The following is a 24412-nucleotide window of genomic DNA, read 5'->3' as shown; positions in this document are numbered from 1 at the left end:
CACAACCTCTTCCCCCAGAAGATGCACGGACTCATTAAAAAGCATTCCTCGGTACGATGATTAAGTAGGGTATGATTTGCTGTATGAGAAACCGGTAGACGACAGTGGTGTCCAGTTGAGTGCAGAAGCAGATCCTGAAAACCAGGAGCTACTTCTCCCCTTATTGCCGGGGGCAGCTTTGGAAGCAAACTGGGATGCTGGCGAGGGCACTTATGGTAAATATGCTTTTTTTCTACTGATCATAATATGCTGCAATCATGGGGGAGGGGGAGAGAGGATCTATGCCCATTTCCCTTAGAACAGTTTGTTGATATTTCTGGTGATGGTGTGCTGATCCTGCTGGGACAGTTCACTGAAGGTCTTAGACAGGCACTTTTGGATTCTCCTCATGAAATTCTGGGGAGACCTGACTTGTTTGTGCTTCCGTAGTAATAGTGGTGGCTTGGCGTGGTAAAGTGTAAGTAATTTGGAATCATGACCCCACAGAACATTGTTGCAAAATTTCCAGCATTATATCTGGACAGAACAAGCAGTCTTTCCTTATCTTATTTTTTATTCTGAGGTGGCTGATGTCTCCTTTGGCAACCTGAAACACGTGGGAAGTTTCATGAGTCAGTAATGGTTTTTTGCCTGTGACCCATCCAGAGCAGAGGAAAACTTATGCAGCCTGACTGACTTTTAAATCATGGCATGGCAAGCCAAGTTAAAATGCTGTTTTAACTCCTTGAGCAGCCTGCTTTTAAAATCAAGGCACTGCTTTAAGAAGCCCATGTGTCAGCCTCCCTGCCCTGGGCTGTGCTAGCATCTGATTGCAAATGCAGCAAAATTTTTCCCCATGACCCGAAGGTAGCTGATCATTGTGTTGAAGGTAAACATCAGCTGCAGAAGAGCTTAAATTGTTCTGCTTGGAATCATGGTTTCTTCAGCCTTAAGACACCACAGAGTGACCGTGCAGTTGCAATGTGTTCTTCCATAGAGACAGACAGCCATTCATTCCGTCATTATGCTCATTGTACCAAGTAAAGATGATAAAAATGTGCTATTGGCAGTACCCTTAATATTTCATTTTTTTTTTTGGCAGGAAATGATCTTGCGACCAGAAGTAAAGGCCCCCTGAAATGAAGCTGCCACAAATGTGGAGGAAGAAGTCACTGCAAGAAATGATGGTAGAATTTTTTTTGAAGTGGCAATAAAGAAAAAAGGTGAGCTGAGAGTGTGGAGGAAAATGTAGTGGACAATCAAGCAAAAGTGAATGCTTCAGCACTCTCATGATCTCAGCCTACCTTGTTATTATTGATCTCTCTTCACACACTCAATCCCTCCCCTGCTTGTGGCTCTGCACCCCCCCCCCCACAATCTACGCCCCACTTTCCATGCCTGCTCTCTCCACACATTCCAACCCGTCCTCTCATGAGGGACCCAGAACAAAGTGTGGGGGGAAGGTCACAGAGATCCCTGCATTCTACCCACCAGGGAATCCCCCCCATCAGCAGAAGGCAAATATACAGTGAACCATGAGCTTATCACCTTTTTGTTTTCCCTATACCCACCACTCTGCCATTACAGCCCCCTAAATAAAAAAAAACACTGTAGGTTGGAAAAAAGTTTTGTTTATTAGTTAACATGCTTGGGGTGGGGGCATGCTTGGGGGTTGGGTGTGGTGGTGAGGCTTGTCATGCAGTTGGAAAGAGTTTCACAAAGGACAAGGAAACAGGATAGGTGTAGTGGGAGATGCTAGTTAATGCCCTTCATACTCATTCATAAACTTGGTTTTCAAGGCATCCCTGATTTTCATTGCCTCTTTCTGTGCTTTCCTGTTTGCCTTGTGTTGGTTTCTGATCATTTCTGGCCAGGATCTCTACCTCTGCCCCTCATGCTGGTATGAAATTCTCCCCCTTTGCCTCACAAATGTTATGGGGAATACAGCAGGTTGCAATGACAAGAGTAATGTTTTCTTCACTGAGGTCTAAGTGGGTCAGAAGGCACCTGAACTTAACTTTTAAAGGCCAAAGGCACATTCTACCACCATTCTGCACCTGCTCAGCCTGTAGTGGAAGAGCTCCTTATTGGAGTCCAGTGTGCCTGTGTATAGCTTCATGAGCCAAGGGAACCAGTGCTAAGAAGGGTCACCAAGAATCACTCTGGGCATTCCCACTTCCCCAGTGTTAGTTTTCTGGTCTGGGAATAAAGTTCCACTCTGGAGCCTGGTAAACAGACCAGAATTCATAACGATTCATGCATTGTGCACCTTTCCTGATGACCGCAGGTTCATGTTGGTGAAATGACCTTTTGTGATGCACCAATGCCTTCAACACCATAGAGAAGTGTTCCTTGGGGTTAATGTACTCTGAGGCCTGGTGGTCCACTGCCAGGATGGGATGTGTGTTCCGTCTATGGCCCCATAGCAGGGGGGAACCCCATGGTAGCAAATCTGTCCACTATGTCCTGCACATTCCACAAAATCGCCATCTTTTGCAGAAGACGTTTACTGATCCCCTTGGCTACCTGAAAGACAGCTCCCGCCACTGTATATTTGACCATTCCAAATTGATTTCCCACTGACCAGTAGGTGTCTGGCCCTGCAAACTTCCACGGAGCACTTGCCACATGCTTCTCAACTATCAAAGCAGGTCTCATTCTGGTATTACTGTGCTTCAAGGCAGAAGACAGAACTTCACAGAGTTCCATAAGTGTGTCCATATGCATGCAAAAGTTTTGCAGCCACTGCTGATCATCTCATGACTGCAAAACAATGCAGTCCCACCAGTCTGAGCTGGTTTCGTGGGTCCAGACCCTGCAGTCCATGCTGTGCAGTAACTCCAGTGCTGCCAACAACTCCACAGTGCCATTCTCCAGATCTTCACATCTTTTAGTGCCCCCCACATCAATCCATTGATGGTACATGTGCATTACATTCAGAGTATACTACACTGCAGTGTGGGAAGTCATCACAAAACACTGCACCAAACATTGAAGCATCTTGGGATTCATGTTATTATTTGTAATGGCAGATGGCAGTCAACGTAAAAACATTACAAAAATTCCCTTGTCTGTTTCTTTTCAGTGGGAAGTGAGGGAAAAGCATTCTATGATGATGGCATCAGAAACCCAGAACCACCTGTCGCAACTCTTTTGTCCCACAAGACACTGGAACAGAATCCCAAAATGCAAGGGGTCTGCAGAAACCATGAGATAGGCATCCACAATGCACTACTGCCATAGTGGAACTTAGTATGTCCCCACCAGATTGACTAAGTCAACTTTGTGAGCAGTTTTGGACACTCAAATGCAATTTTATAAAATTTAGGGTTAAAAAGTTGACTTCATTAAATTCAACTTTATTCCCAAGTGTAGACATTCTCTTAGCCATGAAGACGACAAAATGTTTAAGCAACAACATAAACAAGTACACTAATGCAAGTATTTCAAAGTGTCACAGAACAATAAACTTCCTGGTAGCTCCAATTCAGCAACATACTATTCTAATGCTGTAGGAATGAGCTTTGGAAACTAGGTAATTCTGGGGACTGGCGTGAATCCTGACCAAGGTAACGTAGACCAATAGGAGAAGATAATCTGATGGGAAAAATGTGTACCATTACGTACTATGAAATTTGTGTGCAGGACTGACTCCTGTCATAGAAATACAACGAACATTTTCACATTTAATTTTAAAAAGTTTCTTCATTATCTGCAACATATTTATCCATGAAGATATCTAGAATAAGACCACAAAGTTACACGAAGTTAGTACATTTCTCCATCCCAGATGAAACTACAAAATAACTCTGTTGAACTATAGTTACAGGTGCTACAAATAAAATTCCTTATTGGTCCTCCACTAGAATTAATCAAAGGATGCAATCTGTAGTAAAATTCACTGTATTTTAATGTAGCTATTTTGTCCTTTAAATGTATTACTAAGGCTTTTGAAAAGAGTTACTTTGCTGCAGTAACTGCACAAAGGGGGCTGAATTCTTCATTTCAACTAATAAACAATTATGTGAGTACCTTGGAAAGGCAAGTTAACTTAAGTGTCCCAAGCAGTATATGGGGTTTATTTAATTTCTCTCATTATTATATGGGACTGAGACTGTTTCAGTGTTTAAATGCTGAATGCCTGCCTGAAAAGAAGGCTGAAGCCCTAAAAGGCCTCATTAGCTAGCTTCACAGTGGGACAATCATTAAGAGAAAGGTCAACCTATTACACTAGATGGAGGAAAAAGCAGCTCCTTAACTATTGAGTTGCTCAGGAAGGAGAGAGTTTATTTTACTAAACACAAGTTGGGTCCTCACACCAGGCTGAGGCTAAAGAGATTATCGGGGTTCAGGAGTGGACTTTCACGCCACCATTTAATCTTTTATGTAAGGCAATTTTGGAGGTATAAGCTCTCCCAGCTCAGATCACTTCAAAAGGGTGATGTTCCTCTTCTTGATTGCTAAGTGTGGCATAGTGCTAGTCACCCACCTAGCTGATGAGCAAAGACTTTGTTGTTTTTTATTTTGAAGCAGAGTGAGATAATAGGGACCAGACTCAATACTGTAACTACACAATTTTTAACACATACTTTAACAAAGTGGAGTTTGCCCTTTGAAATTTCATTTTCATAACCACTCTTGTAAACTATACTAAATGTATGGAGCTCAAAATTCCTGCCTACAAGCCAAAAGGTGAAAGAAGTTGTAACACACCCAAGGCAGTGGCACGGAACCTCTAAACCAAACAATATGAGATATGCTCATATGCATAAAGACCAGATTACTAGGAGCTAAGACTGGTATGTTAACACTTTTCAGAATATAAAGCAACATTTCAAATGGGCATTGTGATAAGAAAGAAAATGATGTTCTCTGCCACGTTATGATTTTTTCCCCCTCTTTGATGGTAATAAACTGATCCAAAGCTATATACCCAAACAAAATCTGAACTTTGGGGAATGTAAACTTCTGGATACAAAGCAAACGCCTCTGAAGGACCCAAAATAAGCTGAAACAAAACCCGGGCTCTGTATATCCTTCAATTTTGCAGAAATCTGGGTCCCAGTTTAGTGGTTCAGGCCCCTCTTCCGTAATAACTGTGTTTGTGGAGAAGGGCTAAATGTTGAGTGTGTTAGTCTCGCTATAGTGGAAAAGTTCTCTCAAAGAAAATTTTTCAGTTTCCTTAAAAAGTGAGTTTGCCTAAATACAGCAACAAAGGGTCCTGTGGCACCTTATAGACTAACAGAAAAGTTTTGAGCATGAGCTTTCGTGAGCACAGACTCACTTCATCAGATGATCATCACTGCATCTGATGAAGTGAGTCTGTACTCACGAAAGCTCATGCTCAAAACTTTTCTGTTAGTCTATAAGGTGCCACAGGACCCTTCGTTGCTGTTACAGATCCAGACTAACACGGCTACCCCGCCGATACTTGCTTAAATACAGATACAGATTGAACCTCTCCAATCCAGAACTTTCATCCAGCAACATCTGTAATCCAGCATGATTTTCATTAGCTGGATGACCACCTGATAGGTGTGCCCAAATCTCCGATGGTCCCATAAATATTGTTTACAGCCATCAGTCCTGGCTCCTAGTGTTTTGTGCTGTTATTTTGCTATAATTCACCCCTAAATGCTTTCTAAGAGCCCAGTAAGCAGTGGAAGTGCTAGTAGTACTGCTCCGAAATATTGACTTCCTGTGGTCTGGCAAATTCTCTAGTTTGGCACTGGTCAAGACCTGAGGATGCTGGATTAGAGAGGTTCAGCCTGTATATGAATGCTGATAGTGACATCCGAATTACAGTGAGAAAAGAAGGAACTACTGCATTTATGATCTAACAATTTCCATCATAGCCGTTCCTTAACTTTCTGCAACACATTCCTTTTATTGTGTGGAGCAGGGAAATGGGTTGGTTTAGGTCATTTTTTCCCCACTGATAAAATTGTATCAGAACAAAAACAAAGCTGAAGAACCAAATTTTTTTTTATATGTTATGGGACTATTAAAAGTCCCGAAACCCCTTTTTTGCTTTCTCAGTTGATCCTCTACACTGTGTGCCCTTAACATACATCAGCAAAATCTGTTCAGACATTTCTGGCATCAATAAGACAATCTTTGAAAAAATATATATTTTTCAACACAGACCCAAATCCTTAGCCAATCACCAAATTAGATGGACTGAGCACTCCGCAAATGCACAGGAAATCATAAGGAGTAATTCTCCCTATAGAGACAGTCTCCACAGCTGCCACACAGAAGCTACTGTGGTCCAATTCACCCTCAATGAGCAATTCCCACAATGGAAAAAAGCACCTAAGGATCTTCACCCTTTTTGTGCTACTTCTGGAATAGCCTTTCCCACCAAACTATTAAAGAAACTTACAACTTACAAAGAGCAAAGTTCTACATTCTTCAGTTTGAACACACCTAAAACCTTGCCTTCAGCAACTGATACAGTTGCAGAGGAGAGGGTCCTACAGGGACAAAACAAGCATTCAGGTTTTTAGACAGAGTCCTGACTGATAGAATCATAGAGTCTGTCTATATTAAGTGAAAGATGGACCTACCCAGTTGATCTTCCAGAGTTCAATGTGCATCTTATGTAGTAAAATCGATCACTCGGGGGTCGGCAGTCAACTGTTGTACTCCATGCTATCATGTGCGGTAAGGGAGGTTGACATGGAAATTTAGAGGGTAGATCTTCACTAGGGAAATAAGTGGATTCCAATATAGCAATTCTAAATATGCAAATGCAGTAGCTAGAATTGCATATCTGAAATCGACGTATTTCCCTAGGATAGACTTAGCCCAAATGTTTCAACAATACAAATCTCTGAGACTCGTGATACAGGCACTTGTTTCAAATTAGAGATTGTTTTAAAATGAGATTATTTGAAATTTGCTACCATCTCAGATTTTGTGACACTGAGCTTCAAAAATACCTCACTTTAAAACTACTGAACTGTTTTTAAAATACAGTTTGTTTTGTTGCTATTACGCACCTCAATAATAAGTGCCACATAAAACCATATGCAGCTACAACTTCAGGTAACAGGAACTAATACTTAACATAATAAAATCTCAGAGTTGTCTCAATATCTCATACACTCAAACATCTGTGTTTTTCTTTAGACAAGAAATAAATTCTTTTCGGATTATATGAACTTTTCTTTATAAATAAGGTATTCCTATGATGCAGTTGATATGAAAGAAGACCATGTAGTATTTTGGGGCCAAATAATGGACCACCATTAACTACTTTAACAAGTATTTTCCTGATTTTTTCTGTTTGATTATTTGTTGCTTTAATGCTTTTTAAGGGAAATCAAGATTCCAATAATAGATGCATTTCCCTGTTGTAGTGTATTCCTATCTCTCCACACGTGACAAGAACATCATAAGTGGAGCTATCAAGATTCTTCATCAGTTTTGAGTTATTAGCTCTATGCTCACTGGTGGCAGTAAATGCAGTATGGCATGTCCACAGAAATGCATATCCAGTTTTTCCTTTGTCTTTCAAACATGCAAAAAATGTCTCAAAAAATTGCAAACATAATAATGCAGATAAGATCATTTTCTGCAACCTTCTATCAGAAGAGTAATCCTATTCTACTCAATAGGATTAATCACCTGAATAAATACTATAAGATCATGGAAAAAGTTGAAAATGTCTTCGGAATATTCAATGTAGGTTTTAAATAGAATAATGTTTGCCTTATAAAAATGAGTATAAATGTAATGAAATTCTATTCTGATCATCTTGCCAGAGACCAATAAAGTTCCAGCTGTTTAGGCTCATGTGAGCAAAACCGCCTAAATCTTTTATTAAATGATGTTTTATCTAATAGTCTTATATGCATAAATTATGGCTCTGTATTTAAGGTTACATTGTTTTGTTTGTTTTTTTTTTATTTTCAAATAAGTGGAATATCAGTATCCTTGTTAGAGGTGAAAATAAACATTTGTCATTACAAAATACTGAATTCCCTAGTACAGTACAAATTTCATTTTCTAGTGAAGGAAACTAAGGTTACATGGGCTCTGATCCTGCAAAGCGCATACACAGGTGCTTAACTTTAAACAAGTGTATAGTCCCCATTGACTTACTGTGCGTTGCTGCATCAAGGCCTGGTTTAAGAGTTCAAAGGAATTAAAAAATTAAAAAAAAATTTAAAGTATTAAATTAGTACTGATCTGTTGTAGGACCCTTGTTATTTACAATACAAGCCTTGTAAGGATTAGTTTTTTAATCAGTAAATGGACGAAAACATTGCTGTCACCAGACAACAAAAAAGTATGCAAAATATTTCCATAAATAATTAAAATGCGTAGGTAGGCAAAGTAAACAAAATACTGCTTCAAACCTTATTAAAGTTTGATATAAGAACATTACTTTGTAAATTTTCACATGTGATATTGACTATTTATGTTTTAATAGTTTAAACATTTAACTTTCTGAATCTAAGAAAATCTCATTAAACAATTATCTTCTCCCGCATTGGGACCTGACCATAGTATTCCACGGCTCCAAAAATTTAATTTGGCAAAAATAAAAACAAATCCTTAAAATAAACATTGGTATCTGTCAAATTATTTAAAAAAACCTGCATCCTAGCAAGGCTGCTTATACAAGGCTCTAATATCTAAACTTATATAGCTACTGAGTGAAAAATTTTTCACGGATAGGCCAGCAGTTTGGTTTATAAAATGTCTTCAAAAAGCTACCCACATCGATAGTTATCTTGTTTCTGATTATGCCATAGAAACAAGTGTGTAAAATTTCAAATGTCAAAAGCTACTGTTTGAAATGTTAACCATCAAAATCTAATAAAAAAAAGTTCTACCAACTCCGGAGGATCCTCCAGAGAGAGGGAGGAAGAAAAATGCAGTTGGCTCAGGCTTAGGGAAATGGAGCCCCAAGCAAACACTAAGGGGTGAAATTAATTCCTAAGTGAAAGGCCAGTCAAGACAAGTCCCCCTTGAGCCCTCAGGACTTACTCTGTCCATAACAGGACAATGCATGTGGATGATGTATAAAAATACGAATCGCTGCCTTTGTCTTCAATAGGACTATTTACAGGTGTAAGAGGGCAAGACTTAGCTTTATATATAGTCTTGCTTATGGGTTTCACTCTGTTTACTCCTGAAACACAGCATCCTCCAGATATAAAAAGGTAGCAATAAAATAAAAACTAAACAGCTGTTTACAGTAAAAAAATTAATAACTTAATCCTGCTCTATTTTTCCCATTGCTTATGGTAATGGATAAAATTTCCCAAACTTTACTTTGACAAAGATACTGAATTCCCATCTATCCTGCTTTCCAAACTGCCACGGAATTTTTAATTAAGGCGGGTGGTCAGAATTTTGATTTCAAAAAATTAAAAATTTTGAGGTCTTTCAAAATACATGATCTTCAGAAGCCACACTCCTAACTGCATGCCACAGTACTGCTCAACTGGGACCCATTCATTATGGCACCTATCAGAAGTATCACAACCCAAATCATCCAGGTTTTCCACTTTTAGACCTACAGTCCAAGTACTGTATTCACAAATACTATGTGCTTAATCTATGGGATATGATGACATCACAGCCAAGTACTACCCGACAGTTCAGACCTAACTATTGTTATAGTTAGTATGGGCTCTGTGTTAACAGAAGGAAGACACAGGTGTTAATATTATTTACAGAAGTAAACAGTAAAATTTCAAAGAAGCTGACTCTACATTTAAAAAGATGCAATTTTGTACAGATTTCTTCGAAATAAAATTGTAAAATCATTTATTAAAAATATTGAGACTAAAATTTACTTCCTTATCACTTTAAGACAACCAAAAGTTCTTGAAAAAATTGAAAAAGTTTTTTGAAAACTTTTCCCCTTAAATAGATTTGTAATTAGATAATAAAAAGGGATGTAATTTTTTTTGATTCAGCATTTTAAAAATTATTTAATACTTGACTGATATAGGAAAAAGCCTTTTTTGAACCGATAAGGCAGCCTTAGCTTGATTTAGAAGACAAATCATTTTCAACCAAATTAAAATCATAGAATACTAGGACGGGAAGAGACTTCGAGAGGCCATCGAGCCCAGCCCCCTGCCCCAATGGCAGGACCAAATACTGTCTAAACCATCCCTGGTAGACATTTACCTAACCTGTTCTTAAATATCTTCAGTGATGGAGATTCCACACCTCCCTTGGCAATTTATTCCACCATTTGACCACCCTGACAGTTAGGAACTTTTTCCTAATGTACAACCTAAACCTTCCTTGCTGCAGTTTAAGCCCATTGCCTCTTGCTCTATCCGCAGAGGCCAAGAACAAGTTTTCTCCCTCCTCCTTATGACACCCTTTTAGATACCTGAAAACTGCTATCATGTCGCCCCTCAATCTTCTCTTTTCCAAACTGAACAAGTCCAATTCTTTTAGCCTTTCTTCATAGGTCACATTCTCTAGACCTTTAATCATTCTTGTCCCTCTTTTCTGGGCCCTCTCTAATTTCTCCACATCTTTCTTGAACTGTGGTGCCCAGAACTGGACAAAATACTCCAGCTGAGAACTAACCAGCGCAGAGTAGAGCAGAAGAATGACTTCTCGTGTCTTGTTCACAACACACCTGTTAATGCATCCCAGAATCATGCTTTTTTTTTTTTTTTTTTTTGCAACAGCATCACACTGTTGACTCATATTTAGCATGTGGTCCACTATAACCCCTCGATCCCTTTCTGCTGTAGTCATTCCTAGACAGTCTCTCCCCATTCTGTATGTGTGAAACTGATTGTTCCTTCCCAAGTGGAGCACTTTGCATTTGTCCTTATTAAATTTCATCCTGTTTACCTCAGACAATTTCTCCAATTTATCCAGATCATTTTGAATTATGACGCTATCCTCCAAAGAAGTTGCAACCCCTCCCAGCTTGGTATCGTCTTCAAACTTAATTAGCGTACTTTATATGCCAATTTCTAAATCGTTGATGAAAATATTGAACAGAACCGGTCCTAAAACAGACCCCTGCAGAACCCCACTTGTTATACTTTTCCAGCAGGATTGAGAACCATTAAGAACTAGTCTCTGGGTATGGTTATCCAGCCAGTTATGCACCCACCTTATAGTAGTCTCATCTAAATTGTATTTGCCTATTTTTTTTATAAGAATATCATGTGAGACCATATAAAATGCTTTACTAAAGTCTAGGTATACCACAGCTACCGCTTCTCTCCTATCCACAAGGCTCGTTATCCTATCAAAGAAAGCTATCAGATTAGTTTGACAAGATTTATTCTTTACAAATCCATGCTGGCTGTTCCCTATCACCTTACCAGCTTCCAAGTGCTTGCAGATGACTTCTTTAATTACCTGCTCCATTATCTTTCCTGGCACTGAAGTTAAGCTGAGTGGCCTGTAGTTTCCTGGGTTATTCTTATTATCCTTTTTATAGATGGGCACTATATTTGCCCTTTTCCAGTCTTCTGGAATCTCTCCTGTCTCCCATGATTTTCCAAAGATGATAGATAAAGGCTCAGATACCTTCTCTACCAGCTCCTTGAATATTCTAGGATGCATTTCATCAGGCCCTGGTGACTAGCAGACATCTAATTTTCCTTAGTGATTTTTTTAACTTGTTCTTTGTTTATTTCAATTCTAACCCTACCCCTTTCCCACTAGCATTCACTATGTTGGGCATTCCTTCATCAGATTCTCGGTGAAGACCGAAACAAAGAAGTCATTAAGCATCTCTGCCACTTCCACGTTCCCTGTTACTATTTCTCCCTCCTCACTGAGCAATGGCCCTACCCTGTCCCTGGTCTTCCTCTTGTTTCTAATATATTTATGAAAAGCCTTCTTGTTTCCCTGTATGCCTGTAGCTAGTTTGAGCTCATTTTGTGCCTTAGCCCTTCTAATCTTGCTCTCATATATTCATCCTTTGTAATTTGTCCTTGTTTCCATTTTTTATACGAGTCCTTTTTTATTTTGAGATCATGCAGTATCTCCTGGTTAAGCCAAGGCGGTCTTTTGCCATATTTTCTACATTTCCTACGCTGCAGGATAGCTTGCTTTTGGGCCCTTAATAACGTCCCTTTGAAAAACTGCCAACTTTCCTCAGCTGTTTTTCCCCTCAGTTTTGCTTCCCATGCGACCTTACCTACCAGCTCTCTGAGTTTACCAAAATCTGCCCTCCTGAAATCCATTTTCTCTATTTTGCCGGTTTTCCCTTCTACCCTTCCTTAGAATTGTGAACTCTATGATTTCACAATCACTTTCACCCAAGCTGCCTTCCACTTTCAAGTTCTCTACCAATTCCTCCCTATATGTTAAAATCAAATCTAGAACAGCTTCCCCCCAGTAACTTTTTCAACCTTTTGGAATAAAAAATTGTCTCCAATGCAATCCAAGAACTTAGTGGATAGTCTGTGCCATGCTGTATTCTAATGGTTAATTAATTATAGTTATGTCAGAAGGAAGGGTCACTCTGTTAATATCACATGCTCCAGAAAAAGATTTTCACTTATCTAAGTTAGAAAAAGTTTCTGTAGCTCATTATTCTTTCTAATTAGCCATGACTGTTTCTTATTGGGTTTTTTTTCCCAGTATAACAGTGTTCAAGAAATTTTAAAGGTAACATCTTTCCTAGTTGTAAAAAAGCTAGGTGACTCTTACGGAGGGTCCATAAGTGTTCCAGGATTAGGGTTATTCAGAAATTTGCACTTAGAACAGGTATTGTACCCCTAATTCAGCAAAATCATTGTGTACCAGTACTCCCTCTACTTTTTCCATTCATGGACAGAATAAATTTTGTTATGTGCATCAAGGCATGTGTACCACCAATAGAAACACATGCTGCCAGCTGTGGTCATTCTGCTAATCATCTGGGCTCCACCTTAATCTCCCCTGGGTGGCCACCCAAGTGCTCAGTTTACAGGGAACATTGGTATGTACCCAACTTTAATAGTCACTGGCCAGCAGGGCGGACAACCAACATGCACCCCAGGGAGTGGGAGTGGCCCCAGCTTCACATCCACAGAAGGGGCAGGGCTTAGGGCAGTCAACCCTTAACACTACCTGGACTGTGTTGATACCCTTCCACTCCTAGCCACGCAGAGCAGCACTGCCATGGCATTTCAAAGGGGCCGGGAGCTCTGGCTGCTGCCACAGTAGTGATAGGTGGAGCTCTGAACCCCTTTGAAATGCCACACCCCAGAGCAACTACCTCCTCTTCTCCTCCCCCCACAGCTGTGGGCCTGATGCTGGTAATTTAAGGAAACTACTTATGTGCTTCAACTATTTTGCTTATAGGCTGTTCTGGTTTGGGACCAGAATAAAGAGTGACCCAGATCATCAAAGATCCAGTGAGATACTCCAAAAACTCTGTGGACCTTGGTCTGTGTGCCTAAACGCCCAACACTTACTATTGACAGCTTGGTTTGTAAGGTCTTGTGAAATGCTGTACACTTTCAACTCCTACTGAACTCAGTGGGAGTTGAGGGCACTCAGCACATTTCAGAAATGCCCTGAAACCAGAAAGATCAAGCACAGAGGGCGCTGGCACGGGTGGTGGGGTCCACGGCCGTGGTGGCGGCCTCCCAGATGTTTGGGAAGATCGTCTTCTTCCTGGCTTCGGAGGCCGCCGCCCAGGAGGCGGTGGAGAGGGGCCTGGCGGTTGGGGGCGTGCACGTGCCCCTGGAGCCGCTGGAAGACCTGGGCGTGCGGGTGGTGTTCTCATCCGTCCCGCCCTTCCTTCCCAACGCCGCCCTTCTGCCTTTCCTCACCGAGAAAAAAAAAAAAAGAATGCCCAAATAAAGGTTGTAACAATTAGCAAGCAAGACTTTGAACCTGCAAGCACACAAAGATCAGATTCTAAATCTGTTTGCAAATTTGAAATATTTTCAAAGGTTCTTTTTCAGAATTATGTTTATATTTACTTTTCAGGGGAGCACTTTAGAAAACAAGTTCCTGAAGTTTTTAAAATGTGAAAACAACTAACTTCTAGTTTACAGTTAAATCCAAGGCACAAGCAACTTTTTTCCAGCTCATTTAGATTTATGCACACCATAGTTATTTCTGTCTGTGTCACAAGGACTATCAAAATATTTGCATGGATGGATATTTGTTATCAAGAGGATTATCTAGACGCTAAGGCCAAGATTTTTCGAAAGGACTAGTGACTGTGGATGCTTCAACTTTAAAAGATTTCATACCACACACCTTACCCTTCTCCAAATCAAATTCCTTTTAGTTATCTCAGGTCAGGCATTCAAAATTACTAGTTGCTATGGAAAACCTTGTCTCAGGCTTTCATTTTAAAGACTAACTTGCCCTTACTGTTGTGAAGAGAAATTTGGGAACATGACTTAAGTGTAAATCAATGCAGCGTCATCTTCCCCAGTCTGCAAAAAAACCTGGAAGAAATCACTCAGAAGCAAAACTGCTCCATCCATCTCAATATGGTTATTAACTGATATCTCAAAGTACTAATTTAGGGAAGGAGTCCTGATGACTGTGGGATGTGGCCCACTAACCCACTGAGTGCAGAGAATTTTAACAGACATCTAGTTCTTATGACAAATGGATGGGATATCAAAAAGTTTTGATGACAAATATTATGGAGGTATCACAATCAGAGTGGCTCAGTAATTAAGAATATATTTACACGTTTAGCAAGGTTTAAATGTTTCTTATGCATAGTTATAATTATGTATCTCTCCTACAGCACTTACTCCTTTAAAGAATTAGTAGCTTGTAGGTTTACACTAATCTTTTAAGTAATTTAAGAATTGCAATCATTTAAGAACCATTAGTTGAATTTTATTTTGGTGAATACACCTTTAAGTATCCTTCTAGCAACAAGATGTCCTAAATTAGAGAACAGAAAATTGACTTGTGGATTCAAAAAAAGCTTGGAAAAAGTTTTTGTACTGTTAGTCACACATCTATTTATGCTTTCATATTTATCATTTTAAATTTAAATTGTCATTTTAAGTGTGATTTTCAGTTTTCTGTTATGTGGATTGAAGCTGACAGTAATGCTGAATTAAGTTAGCACATTAGGGAAGGCATGATGGTGTTGATGTAAATGAGTATGGTAAAATTAGCACACTGTTTCCTGGCAAGAGGTAGGAAATGCTTCCTTAATTTAGGATTCCCTTAATTTTAGTGTTTGCTGTTTTGTAAAGAAATCAACTTGACCAAATTTAATTCTGTATTAACTGAATTTATGAGTGTTAACTCATTCTCCTGAATGTATGCTACATTCTTCAGCTCAGCTGGCAGAATATGTTGTGCTTCTATGAACAGGACACTTAATTGTTTTAATACTTCTAATAAAGTGTCTGATGCTTCAGGGCTTTTAAACTCAGGCTGTGGCTTGCAATGGAAATACTTCCTCGCAAGTGAAAGATCAAATTACTGTGTTTCTGTATTCTGCTTAATGCAATACCTAGAGGAAAAAATTCCCCTTCATATTTATTTCAGACAAATCACTGTGTATGACCTACACTTTACCATCACACAGTGAAATCTGTGCGAGACTGTACTTAACAGGCAATCACACTAAGAGACTACTACATAGTCTTCTCAAGTAAAGTGCACTTTCTGCCACCTGTACCTTCCTAAGACGAATACCCTATTTTTGTTGCTGTCTTGAGCAGCCACTTCACTGTGGTTAGCTCACAGTACGTTTGATCGACCTTATTACAATAGAGGGAACCTGTGGTTCTGAGCTTTGCGGTGCTCTGTGTTACTCTTCAGGAAGGGGATTGAATCAATAATAAAGGCTGCGATACACTCGGATTTTTAATGACATGACCCGTTTCCTAATATTTAAGCCAAACTTCAGTGAGCTTGGACGGGACACGATCTTGCATATTTCGTTCTCGCAGCTGCCTATTTAGCTTTCACCCTTGACAAGAACAAATCCCCGAACGATCCTGGAGCTAGAACCAGCTACCAGAGCTCTTCCGCGGGGGAAAGCAGCAGAGACCCGAGTGCCCCCATCTCAGGCCCAGGGCAGGCTGAGCGGGGAGAAATAAAGAGCCAGCAGATGCCAGCCGCCCTCCGGGCTTGTAAGCTCTGGCGACTCGTGACTGTAGCTCCAGGCGCCTCAGCTCAGCACCAGGGGTGGCAGCACCAACTCCAGGAGAGCCCAGGCCAGGAGTGAGCCGCACGTGCCTGGACTCTCCCCGGGCAGCTGACACGGCTGCAGCCGCGGAACCGCCTCCTCGCTCCAGCGGCAGCGAGGGCAGTACCAGCCTTTCCAGGACCCCCGACCCCGGCCGGCTTGGAAAGGGCTCGGCCAGGCCCAGGAGGCGCGATCGCAGGAAGAGCCGAGCGAGAGCAGGGCGGGAGCTGGCTGTGCCCAGCCGGGGCCCTTGGCGGGGGAGCAGACGCATGGCTGAAACGGGGGCACCAACTTCTGCCAAGCCCAGCGGTGCATCACAGCTGCGAGCCACCAGGGCTGCTGACAGCGCCCGTCCCGGCCTGGCGGCAACAGCCTGCAGGCGGCCCTGCGGAGCGCCCCCTGGAGCCGCGCCGGGAGGGAGGCAGGGCAGGAGGCCGGGCCAGGCGCCTCCCGCGCGGAGCCGGCGTCCCGGCCGAGGCGACCTACCTTCAGGGTTGGCGCTGATGAAGACTCGGACGCTCCTGCCGCTGGGCGCGAGGTGAGGCGGCAGAGCCGCGAGGTTGCCGGAGAAAGCCGCCCGCCGGAGCGCCGAGTCCCGCGGGCAGGGCAGCCGCCCGCCCGCTCCCGCCGGCCACATCGCCCGCCGCAGCCGCAGTGCTCCGCCGAGAGCTCCGAGGCAGCCGCCGCCGCGGCTCACAACAGCCCCCGGCCCGCAGCGGCGGCAGGAGCAGCCGCGCTCGCCACCTGCTCGCTGTGAGCGGCCATACGGGCGCCTCGCTTGCCGCCGCGGTCCTCAGTGCGGCACCGGGAAGTCACTGGCGGCTGCCGGGCTCCAGCTTCCCCCGGTCTGGGAGCGGGCGAGGCACCTCCGGCGCGAGGCAGCAGCGGGGGGAAGGGCACCAAACTTTCTGCGCCGAGCCTGTGGCAGTCAGTCCCGGCGCCAGCCCCCGCAAGCGCCTGCGAGGATGCAGCACAGCGCGGCTCCGCTACTGCGGCCAGCCCGGGCGGGAGGGCGACGGGACCTCCGCGGGCATCCTCCCCGCCAGGGCGCGCCTCTCCCCGGCTCGCCGCGTGCGCCCGGCCGCCCAGTCCGCACCTGCCCCCGCCGGCAGCCCGGGGACGGGAGCGCGCGGGGCCTTCGCGGAGGTTCTGGGCGAGGGGCTCGGTCCCTCAGCTGCCGACTCCTGACGCGCGGGAGTTTGGGCGCCGCTGCGCCGCGCAGAGAGCAAGTCTCGGGCGGCTGGTGGGTTTTCCTCCGCGCTAACGACCTTTCCCGGCGGGGCGCTTTATAGTACAGCCGCCCCCGGCCCGTCCTTTGGCCGCTGGAGTTCAGAGGGAGACCTGGGGTTTGCTCGCGCTTTGAACCGCATCCGCCCGCCCAGGGGCTTCGTGTCCCCCGGCAGCTGGGGCTTAGCGGAGGGCGGCAGGGAGCGGAGCGGAGCGGCTCTGCGGGGGCTCGCTCGCCTGTGCAGCCTTGGCGGCCGGGCAGCGCCCATGAAATATTCAGAAAGGTTGCGACGTCTGGCAGGGCGGCCACCGCGTGCGGCTCCGGCCTTTCACTAGCCACGCGAGCGGCGCAGAGGCAGCCACGCGCGCGCACGGGGCGGGCCGGCGGGAAGCGGGGGGGCACTGCCTGGCCGGCCCCTGCCTGCCTGCCTGCCTGCCAGCCAGCGGCGGGAGGGTTGGGCCCTGCGGGGAACAGCAGGCGGCGGCAGCGGCCCTGCGCACGCCGCGGAGTTCCGCGCCTCCCAGAGAGCCCGGCAACGAATGGACGGGGGCGTCGGACTCCCACGCGGCTCGCCGGCCCCGTCTTGGACCACGCGCTGTAGGTGTCGTCCCCGCCCCCCCGGTGGAGAGGCCAAAGGGTCGCTCTTTATAGCGCTTTCTTGGCGGCTTCCCAGTGCCTGCGGTGTATGTGTAGCTTGGCTCCGTGTGTAACAGGTGTGCATAGGCAGGGGGACCACGCTGCCCTGTGGCCAGTCCGGGACAGTGGGCCCTGGGGGTGGGGGCTGCTGTCCCATGTCAGGGCTCCTCAGCCATGGGGGCAGTGAGGCCCCAGAGATGGGGGTTTTGTCTTCTCCTGATGGGGGAGTGGAGGATGGGAGCCCCACAACCTCCCAGCAGTGGGGTTCCAGGGAAGGAGGAGGCTGCCATGTGGCAGAGCTTATTTGCAGTAGTGGCTGCCTCTGGGGTGGCAGGGAGTGGAGCAGCAACCCAGCGGAGGAGCTCCTTAGCAGCATGGGTTGCTGCTGCAAGACTCTGGGTGCCAGGGAACAGGAGCCCCGCAAAATAGGGCACAGTTAGCCCATTTTCTGAAAAAAAGTTGGGATGCCTGTGAGGCAGCTTAAATAAGGGACTGTGCTGGGAACAGTGAGACAGATGGTCACCCTGTGTGGAGGACACATTTAAGTAAATACAGCCTTAGCATTGTATAAATGGTGATGGTATTGCTGGGGCCTCACACCTATGCAGGTTTTCCTCCCTGGGACTGAATTTGGTGCAGTGCAAATATGCAGATTGCCTGGTGTTTAGCAGTACAGGGGAAGTTGTCCCTCAGATACCTGTCCCTGTTTCTCTCTGATCTGGTCTACAGCTGGAAAAATGGGCTGTTGCTAAAAATGGGCGTCAGCAACTGGTGAAACAGAAGCGTGGTCAGATTACGGTTTAGCTCTGTGTGTGGCATTGTTTCCAAAATTGAAGTAAAAAGAGAAGAAAAAAGTTGTGCATTACTGAAGTGCTGCCACGGCTGGGTTCTCGTTTTCTGCACCTTGCCTCCCCTTTGTGCACCTGTGTTTACGGTGGGTTGACTGCTCCCATTGCTGGGGCTCGTTGTCAGCAACAGGTATTTGTCTAATGTAGATCAACCCCTTGAGGCTGCTCACAGCTCACCAAATGAGATATAGGTGATGTGTAGAACAGCAGGAGCCCCATCTTATGCATTTTACGGGGACTGATGTTTAGCTGGACTAGATCCTCTATTTCCTTCCCGCTCCCACTGTAACAAGATAGGCTGCATGGAGCCAAGAGCAAATCATGATTATTCCTGCAAGAGTGTAAGCTGCTTCTGAGGGATGCATGTGGATCCTGACTCCATAGGGCCTTTTTATGTTGCAGGTGGTTTGGAACCCACTGTAAACATTTTCCTAAGAGAGTTTCTTAAGGAGATTCATCTCCTGGCTTTAGGTTTTGGCTTCCTCAGCCATTATGTACTGCATTTTGTGATGTTTTTTGGCAGTCACTTTAACCTAATTAAGATCCCCAGGCTGTCCCATTTTAACTCACTGGGAATTTTGCCTTTGTAGGAATAGATTAGTCCTGTCTTAGATTCAGCTCCTGAGAATTGTTCAAGTGCAGCAAAACGAATGAAGTGAAATAATAAGAGGTTGATACGAAACAGAGGGCTGGGGAGGAGAGAGGTGAGTGGTTCATCAAAAAGGTGTTTGATGTGAGAATTTATCAATATTAAAACAAGCATGAGTTAATGTGGAGGATATTTGGTTACTCATTCTTTAAATAATTTAAGCTTTAATATGCTAAGCTAACAATACACGAAATGGGATACCAAGGGATATCATATACTTTGAAATATAAAGTATAAACAGGTTAATGTTTTATGGCTGACATAATAATAAAAAGTCCCAACAGACTTCATTATTAGTGAATAACAAATAGGGCAAGTTTTGATGGGGAACAAGATATGAGTTGTTATAGCTTATGCTTTAGAGCAAAGATACGTGTTTAGGCCTCACTCGTGCCACATAAGGACAGCTCTGCCCTCCTGTGGTAATATTCCATATAGGCACAAGAATTCACCCATAGAGCTCATTACAAAACTGGGCCTGATCAAAACCAGTCACTGTCGGTGGAAAGACTCCCATGCTGGCTTTAGTGATCTTTTGGCTCAGACCTTTAATATGCAGTTTTCCCTACGTCCTTAACATTAATGGGAGATTTTCTGCAGAATTCAGTGGGAACAGAAGCAGGCTCTCAAGTGACTTGATGTAAAACATTATGGCTAAGAGCCTGATCCTGGTAAAACATAAGCAGTAAGTTGCTTTATTCACATGAGTAATTTCTGAGTAGTGGAACTGCTCACATGAAACAAGCTGCTCACACACAAAGATTTTGCGTGACCGAGCCCTGTGTTAACGACATGCAAATGGTAAAAATAGATATGTTTAAAATATTTTTATCCCATTCCATTGTTTGCCTCAGCTAAATTTTCATAAAGACATTGGAACACTCACATTTATAAGGATATGTTAATGTAAACTCTTTCATATCCAGCAGCCCCGGGACCAGGAAGTTCCTGGATATTCAAATATTTTAGATAATAGAAATGTATATCTAGCAATGCATAACACTAAGGGAAAAACAAGGTTAGATATTAAGTAACAAGCAAAAATGTATCCAGAGTACTTTACCAACTACAGTACTAATGTACAGTGTAAACATACTGTATATGCTGTATTTGTATTTACTTTCACTATACTGTACTTATGGAAAAAGTAATGCAGATTTACTTACGGTTAAAATTCCAGTTATTTGAGAATTACGGATGTTAGAATGCCAGATAGGAAAGATTTTACTGTACCTTTAAAAAAAACATTGTTAGAGAAGAACATTGCAAAATGCTAGTATTTTCTCTTAAGCTTTTGGTGCTCTACAAAACTTGTTTCTTTACAAGTCAGCTTGTAGTTCATGTATGTAATGTATTTGAAAGATTTCCATTCTCTCTACATTGTTATATCATGACTGTTTTCTTTGTTCGAATATCTATTCTAAATGTTAGGTGGTTTGCCTGATTTTCAGTGAGGTGTGCTATTCACTGGTGAAAGGTCAGATTGGGAACCATTCACCCATGGCAAAGTACTAATCTACAGACAAGGTGGCTGATGTAGTATCTTTTATTGGAGATATAGAAGTTGGCCTAATAAAAGGTATTTCCTCACCCACCTTCTCTCTCAAATACCTGTGTCAGTTTCAGTCAACCTTCTGTATAGACAGACATTGAAGTAGACCACTGATAAATATGCGTAACTAAAATTTGTGTAGCTAAAATTGCATATCAGTGGTTCACTTCTATGTCTAGTAGAGACATAGCTCTTGTGGTGTTGTAGATTAATGCCACAGTATCTGGCTGGGATTTTCAAAACAAATCCACATTAGTTTGACTCACTGTCATTGACTTAACGTAAGCAGCAGATTTTTAGAAGTCCCCACCCTGTGTTGCTAGTGGGCTCATGTTGTTTAGAGCAAACCTGAGATTTTGCATTTTAAATATTAATACCTGACTTCTGTTATTGCTTTAGTGGGAGTGACATGATGTCTATTATCTTTCTGTCTGGTACTCTTAAAATTGCTTGCATGGTGGGTATGTAAATTAAGAAAAGTAGATATTCCACATAGTGGGTTTTGAAAATGTATTTATAGATACTTTTTCTTGATTATTTTGAACATGTATTTGTAAATACAATTATAGTGACATAAATATGTTTTGGAAAACAAAAAGGTAATATAACACAGTAGGTTAATATTTGGGTTCTTAAATTTTCTTATTTGTGTATTGTTTTTAAGGCATTTCAGGTAAACTTTAAGATACTCTTAGACTAAATGGCAACCCACTTAGGGTCTTGCCCTGGTTTAAATGACATTGGTGGATCCCATGAGCCTGGTCAGTGAAGCCTGTCCAATATTTTTAGTGGTGGAGTGTGGATCTATAGATTGTGGTGGATTTAGATTTTCGACAGGAATGTAAATGTTAAATGGGGGATGAGGAGAAGCCCAAATACAAAATTCTGCAAATGAATGAGGAAGTCATTTTAATTAGACTTTTTGGGCACTGAGCTGTGAAATATTCTGGATCATCTTCTTTTGGCACCATGAGATATTATAGTTTCTGCTATAGAGAGGATTTGAGGTGTCATATAATCTCCTATGTGGAGTATTTACTCCAGAAGAGTTTCTGCTATATTTCCTGGGGCAACAATGTTATATCATTAAGGGATTTATGTGATGTTATGCGGCACAGTCCAGACCTGTCAAGAGTTGTGCTATATCTTACCTTCTAACTCCAAGTGCCTTGCAACTCTAGCTCTCTGCTTTGGACATCCATTCAGCAACAAGAATGCACTCTGTTTGTTGGGCAGCCCTGATCCAATGCTTGGATCCTGGCATTTTCCTGTAAGACTACTGGTTTCCACCAGCCTTCTCAATAACTGAGAAAGTGACCCCATGCTGACCCCAGCCTCAAATTTTCCCAGAAATATGTGGTCTGAAATATCCCGTCTTGTCCTGGAACAATGGGAGAAAAGTTAATGTCTGTTACACCTGTAAAGAGTTAGAATTGAAATTTCTTATTATAACTAGAGTTACCAAATAGCTCAGTTTAAACTGGATTGGCTAAAATAAAACAACTTTTGTTCAATCACAAAGAGATAAGTGAAGGATAATTAGGGGTTTCCTGGCTCCTCTCTTTTATAGTCCAGTGAATCTTTGAAATGCATTTCTCTGAAAGATACCTTCAGATAAAAGTTTATTTCTAGATGAGAGATATACAACATGAAGACTGTCTAGAAGGAATTTTCCTGCTGCTTTTTCCCTGCTGGAGTTGCCTGCTAAAATGCAATTTATTTAGTTCCTACTTTCTCTGGTGCAAGTGAATGAATGTTGAAAATGTGATTGTCAGTCTTCTCCCCTGCCATGGTAGTGTGAAGTTTGTCTCTACCTCTTGTTCACTTAATGGGTTTGTTTACACAATGTATAAACACCTTTCTGTAATCTTCCAGATTATTTTGAAAGATTATTCCCCAAGTGGGGAAACCATCTTGTTTTATTTGGGTGGAGTAATTCCTATTTGGCATGCATATATATTTTAAAATTATAATTTAAGTTTCTGTCCATAACTTCACACCAGTTGCTTACACCTATGTTATGTTGTACTGTAATAACCAGTGAGTCATGATGAGCTTTTCATTGATACCTTCCATAACCCTTTTTGGAGCCCTTTCATGATGCCAAATAATTGGAGTGTGCTCAGACAGGTTAGTCATTACCAGATAGGTGCATGGCCTTTCTCTTTTTGTCCTTGGGCAAGAACAGCAGCAGTGACTTAAAAGTAGTAGTGGGGCCACAGATTCTCAAACTTTGGCCATGCCCCTTCATGCTGCACCTGCTCCCTGAGGCCTTGCCCTCACATTATCCCTACCCCCAAGACCACAGCCGCTCACTGCTCTGTCTCCCAAGGCCCTGCTCCTGTACTGACTCTTCCCCAGGCCCCATTCCTTGCTCCCTCCTTTCCACCCCTCTTCCCCATCACTTGCTGTTGCAGTCAGTAAGTATTGCAGGGGCCATGTCTCCCCTGGCCACCTGTTCCAGCACCTCTGCCCTTGGGCTATTCTTAAGGTCACATTCTGTCTCTGTTTGTATGTGGTACCTAGTACCATGCTATCTTAGTGACATCCAGAGTGTAACCTCCAAAATCCCTATCTTATATGGGATCTGAGGAGGCTTTTCAGAAAAAGACCCTCCCTACACCTGCATTCTCAAATATAGAGACCTTAGAATAATCATTTAAAGGAGCCATTAAGCATACAATTACACATATGCAGGTTATTTAATATTTCTGGATGCTTATCAACCCAGGCAAGAAATGGTAATGCTGCAGTCTTGGCTGCTATTGTATGTATGCAGTCACAGGGGTATTATACAGTCATCTCCAAGCTCCTGTCTACTCTGCCAGCTGGCATCAGTGCAGAGAATTTATTTCATTTTCAGGTTAAAATAAAACCCAAAACACCTGTCTTATCTTCTGTAGCGCTGGTGAGATTTGAAATCGAATGTTTTGAGGCGGCTCTGTAGAAATTCTCAATTCCCCTTTGCAGATAGATAAGCAAAAGCTTGTGATTTTTCTCTTAAGATGGCTCCAACACATCATTATTTTCATTCGTTAATCCCCACTTCCTTGAAAGGTTCCTGCCAACTTTAAAAGACAACAGACAACTTTAAAAGGTCTTTGAATAGTTTTTGTCTCTGTTTTTTATAATAAATCATTGGACGCTTGAAAATTAAATCTGCTTCCTTGAGCAAAGTCTCTCTCACACACACACCCTGCTCCCAGCAAGTTTATTGATAAATATGAACAAACTGTGTTAAAAGAACATTATAAGGTTGCAAAGTTAAGAACTCAGAAGTTAGGAAATACGAGAATTAAGTCTGTGCCACCTTATTTCACCTCCATTGTGTGGATGCATTTAATGCAGTCTTTAAGTAGGGGATGATCACATACTATTTATGTTTCATAGGAAAGCAGTG

General features: G+C 42.9%; 1 protein-coding gene across 1 annotated transcript in view; it reads right to left on the bottom strand.

Moving 5' to 3' along the window:
* The window catches only part of NWD2 (NACHT and WD repeat domain containing 2), a 106400-nt gene extending 89662 nt beyond the window's left edge, over positions 1-16738 (bottom strand). Inside the window, exon 1 of the mRNA XM_074991781.1 lies at positions 16586-16738. Coding sequence (XP_074847882.1) covers positions 16586-16736 — 151 coding nt within the window. The 5' untranslated portion in view covers positions 16737-16738. The remainder of the gene's footprint in view (positions 1-16585) is intronic.
* Between the last annotated feature and the right edge of the window lie 7674 nt (positions 16739-24412).

Source organism: Carettochelys insculpta, chromosome 4 (genome assembly GCF_033958435.1).
Source record: "Carettochelys insculpta isolate YL-2023 chromosome 4, ASM3395843v1, whole genome shotgun sequence".
NCBI lineage: Eukaryota > Metazoa > Chordata > Testudines > Carettochelyidae > Carettochelys > Carettochelys insculpta.
This window is presented reverse-complemented; position numbering and strand designations above follow the sequence as displayed.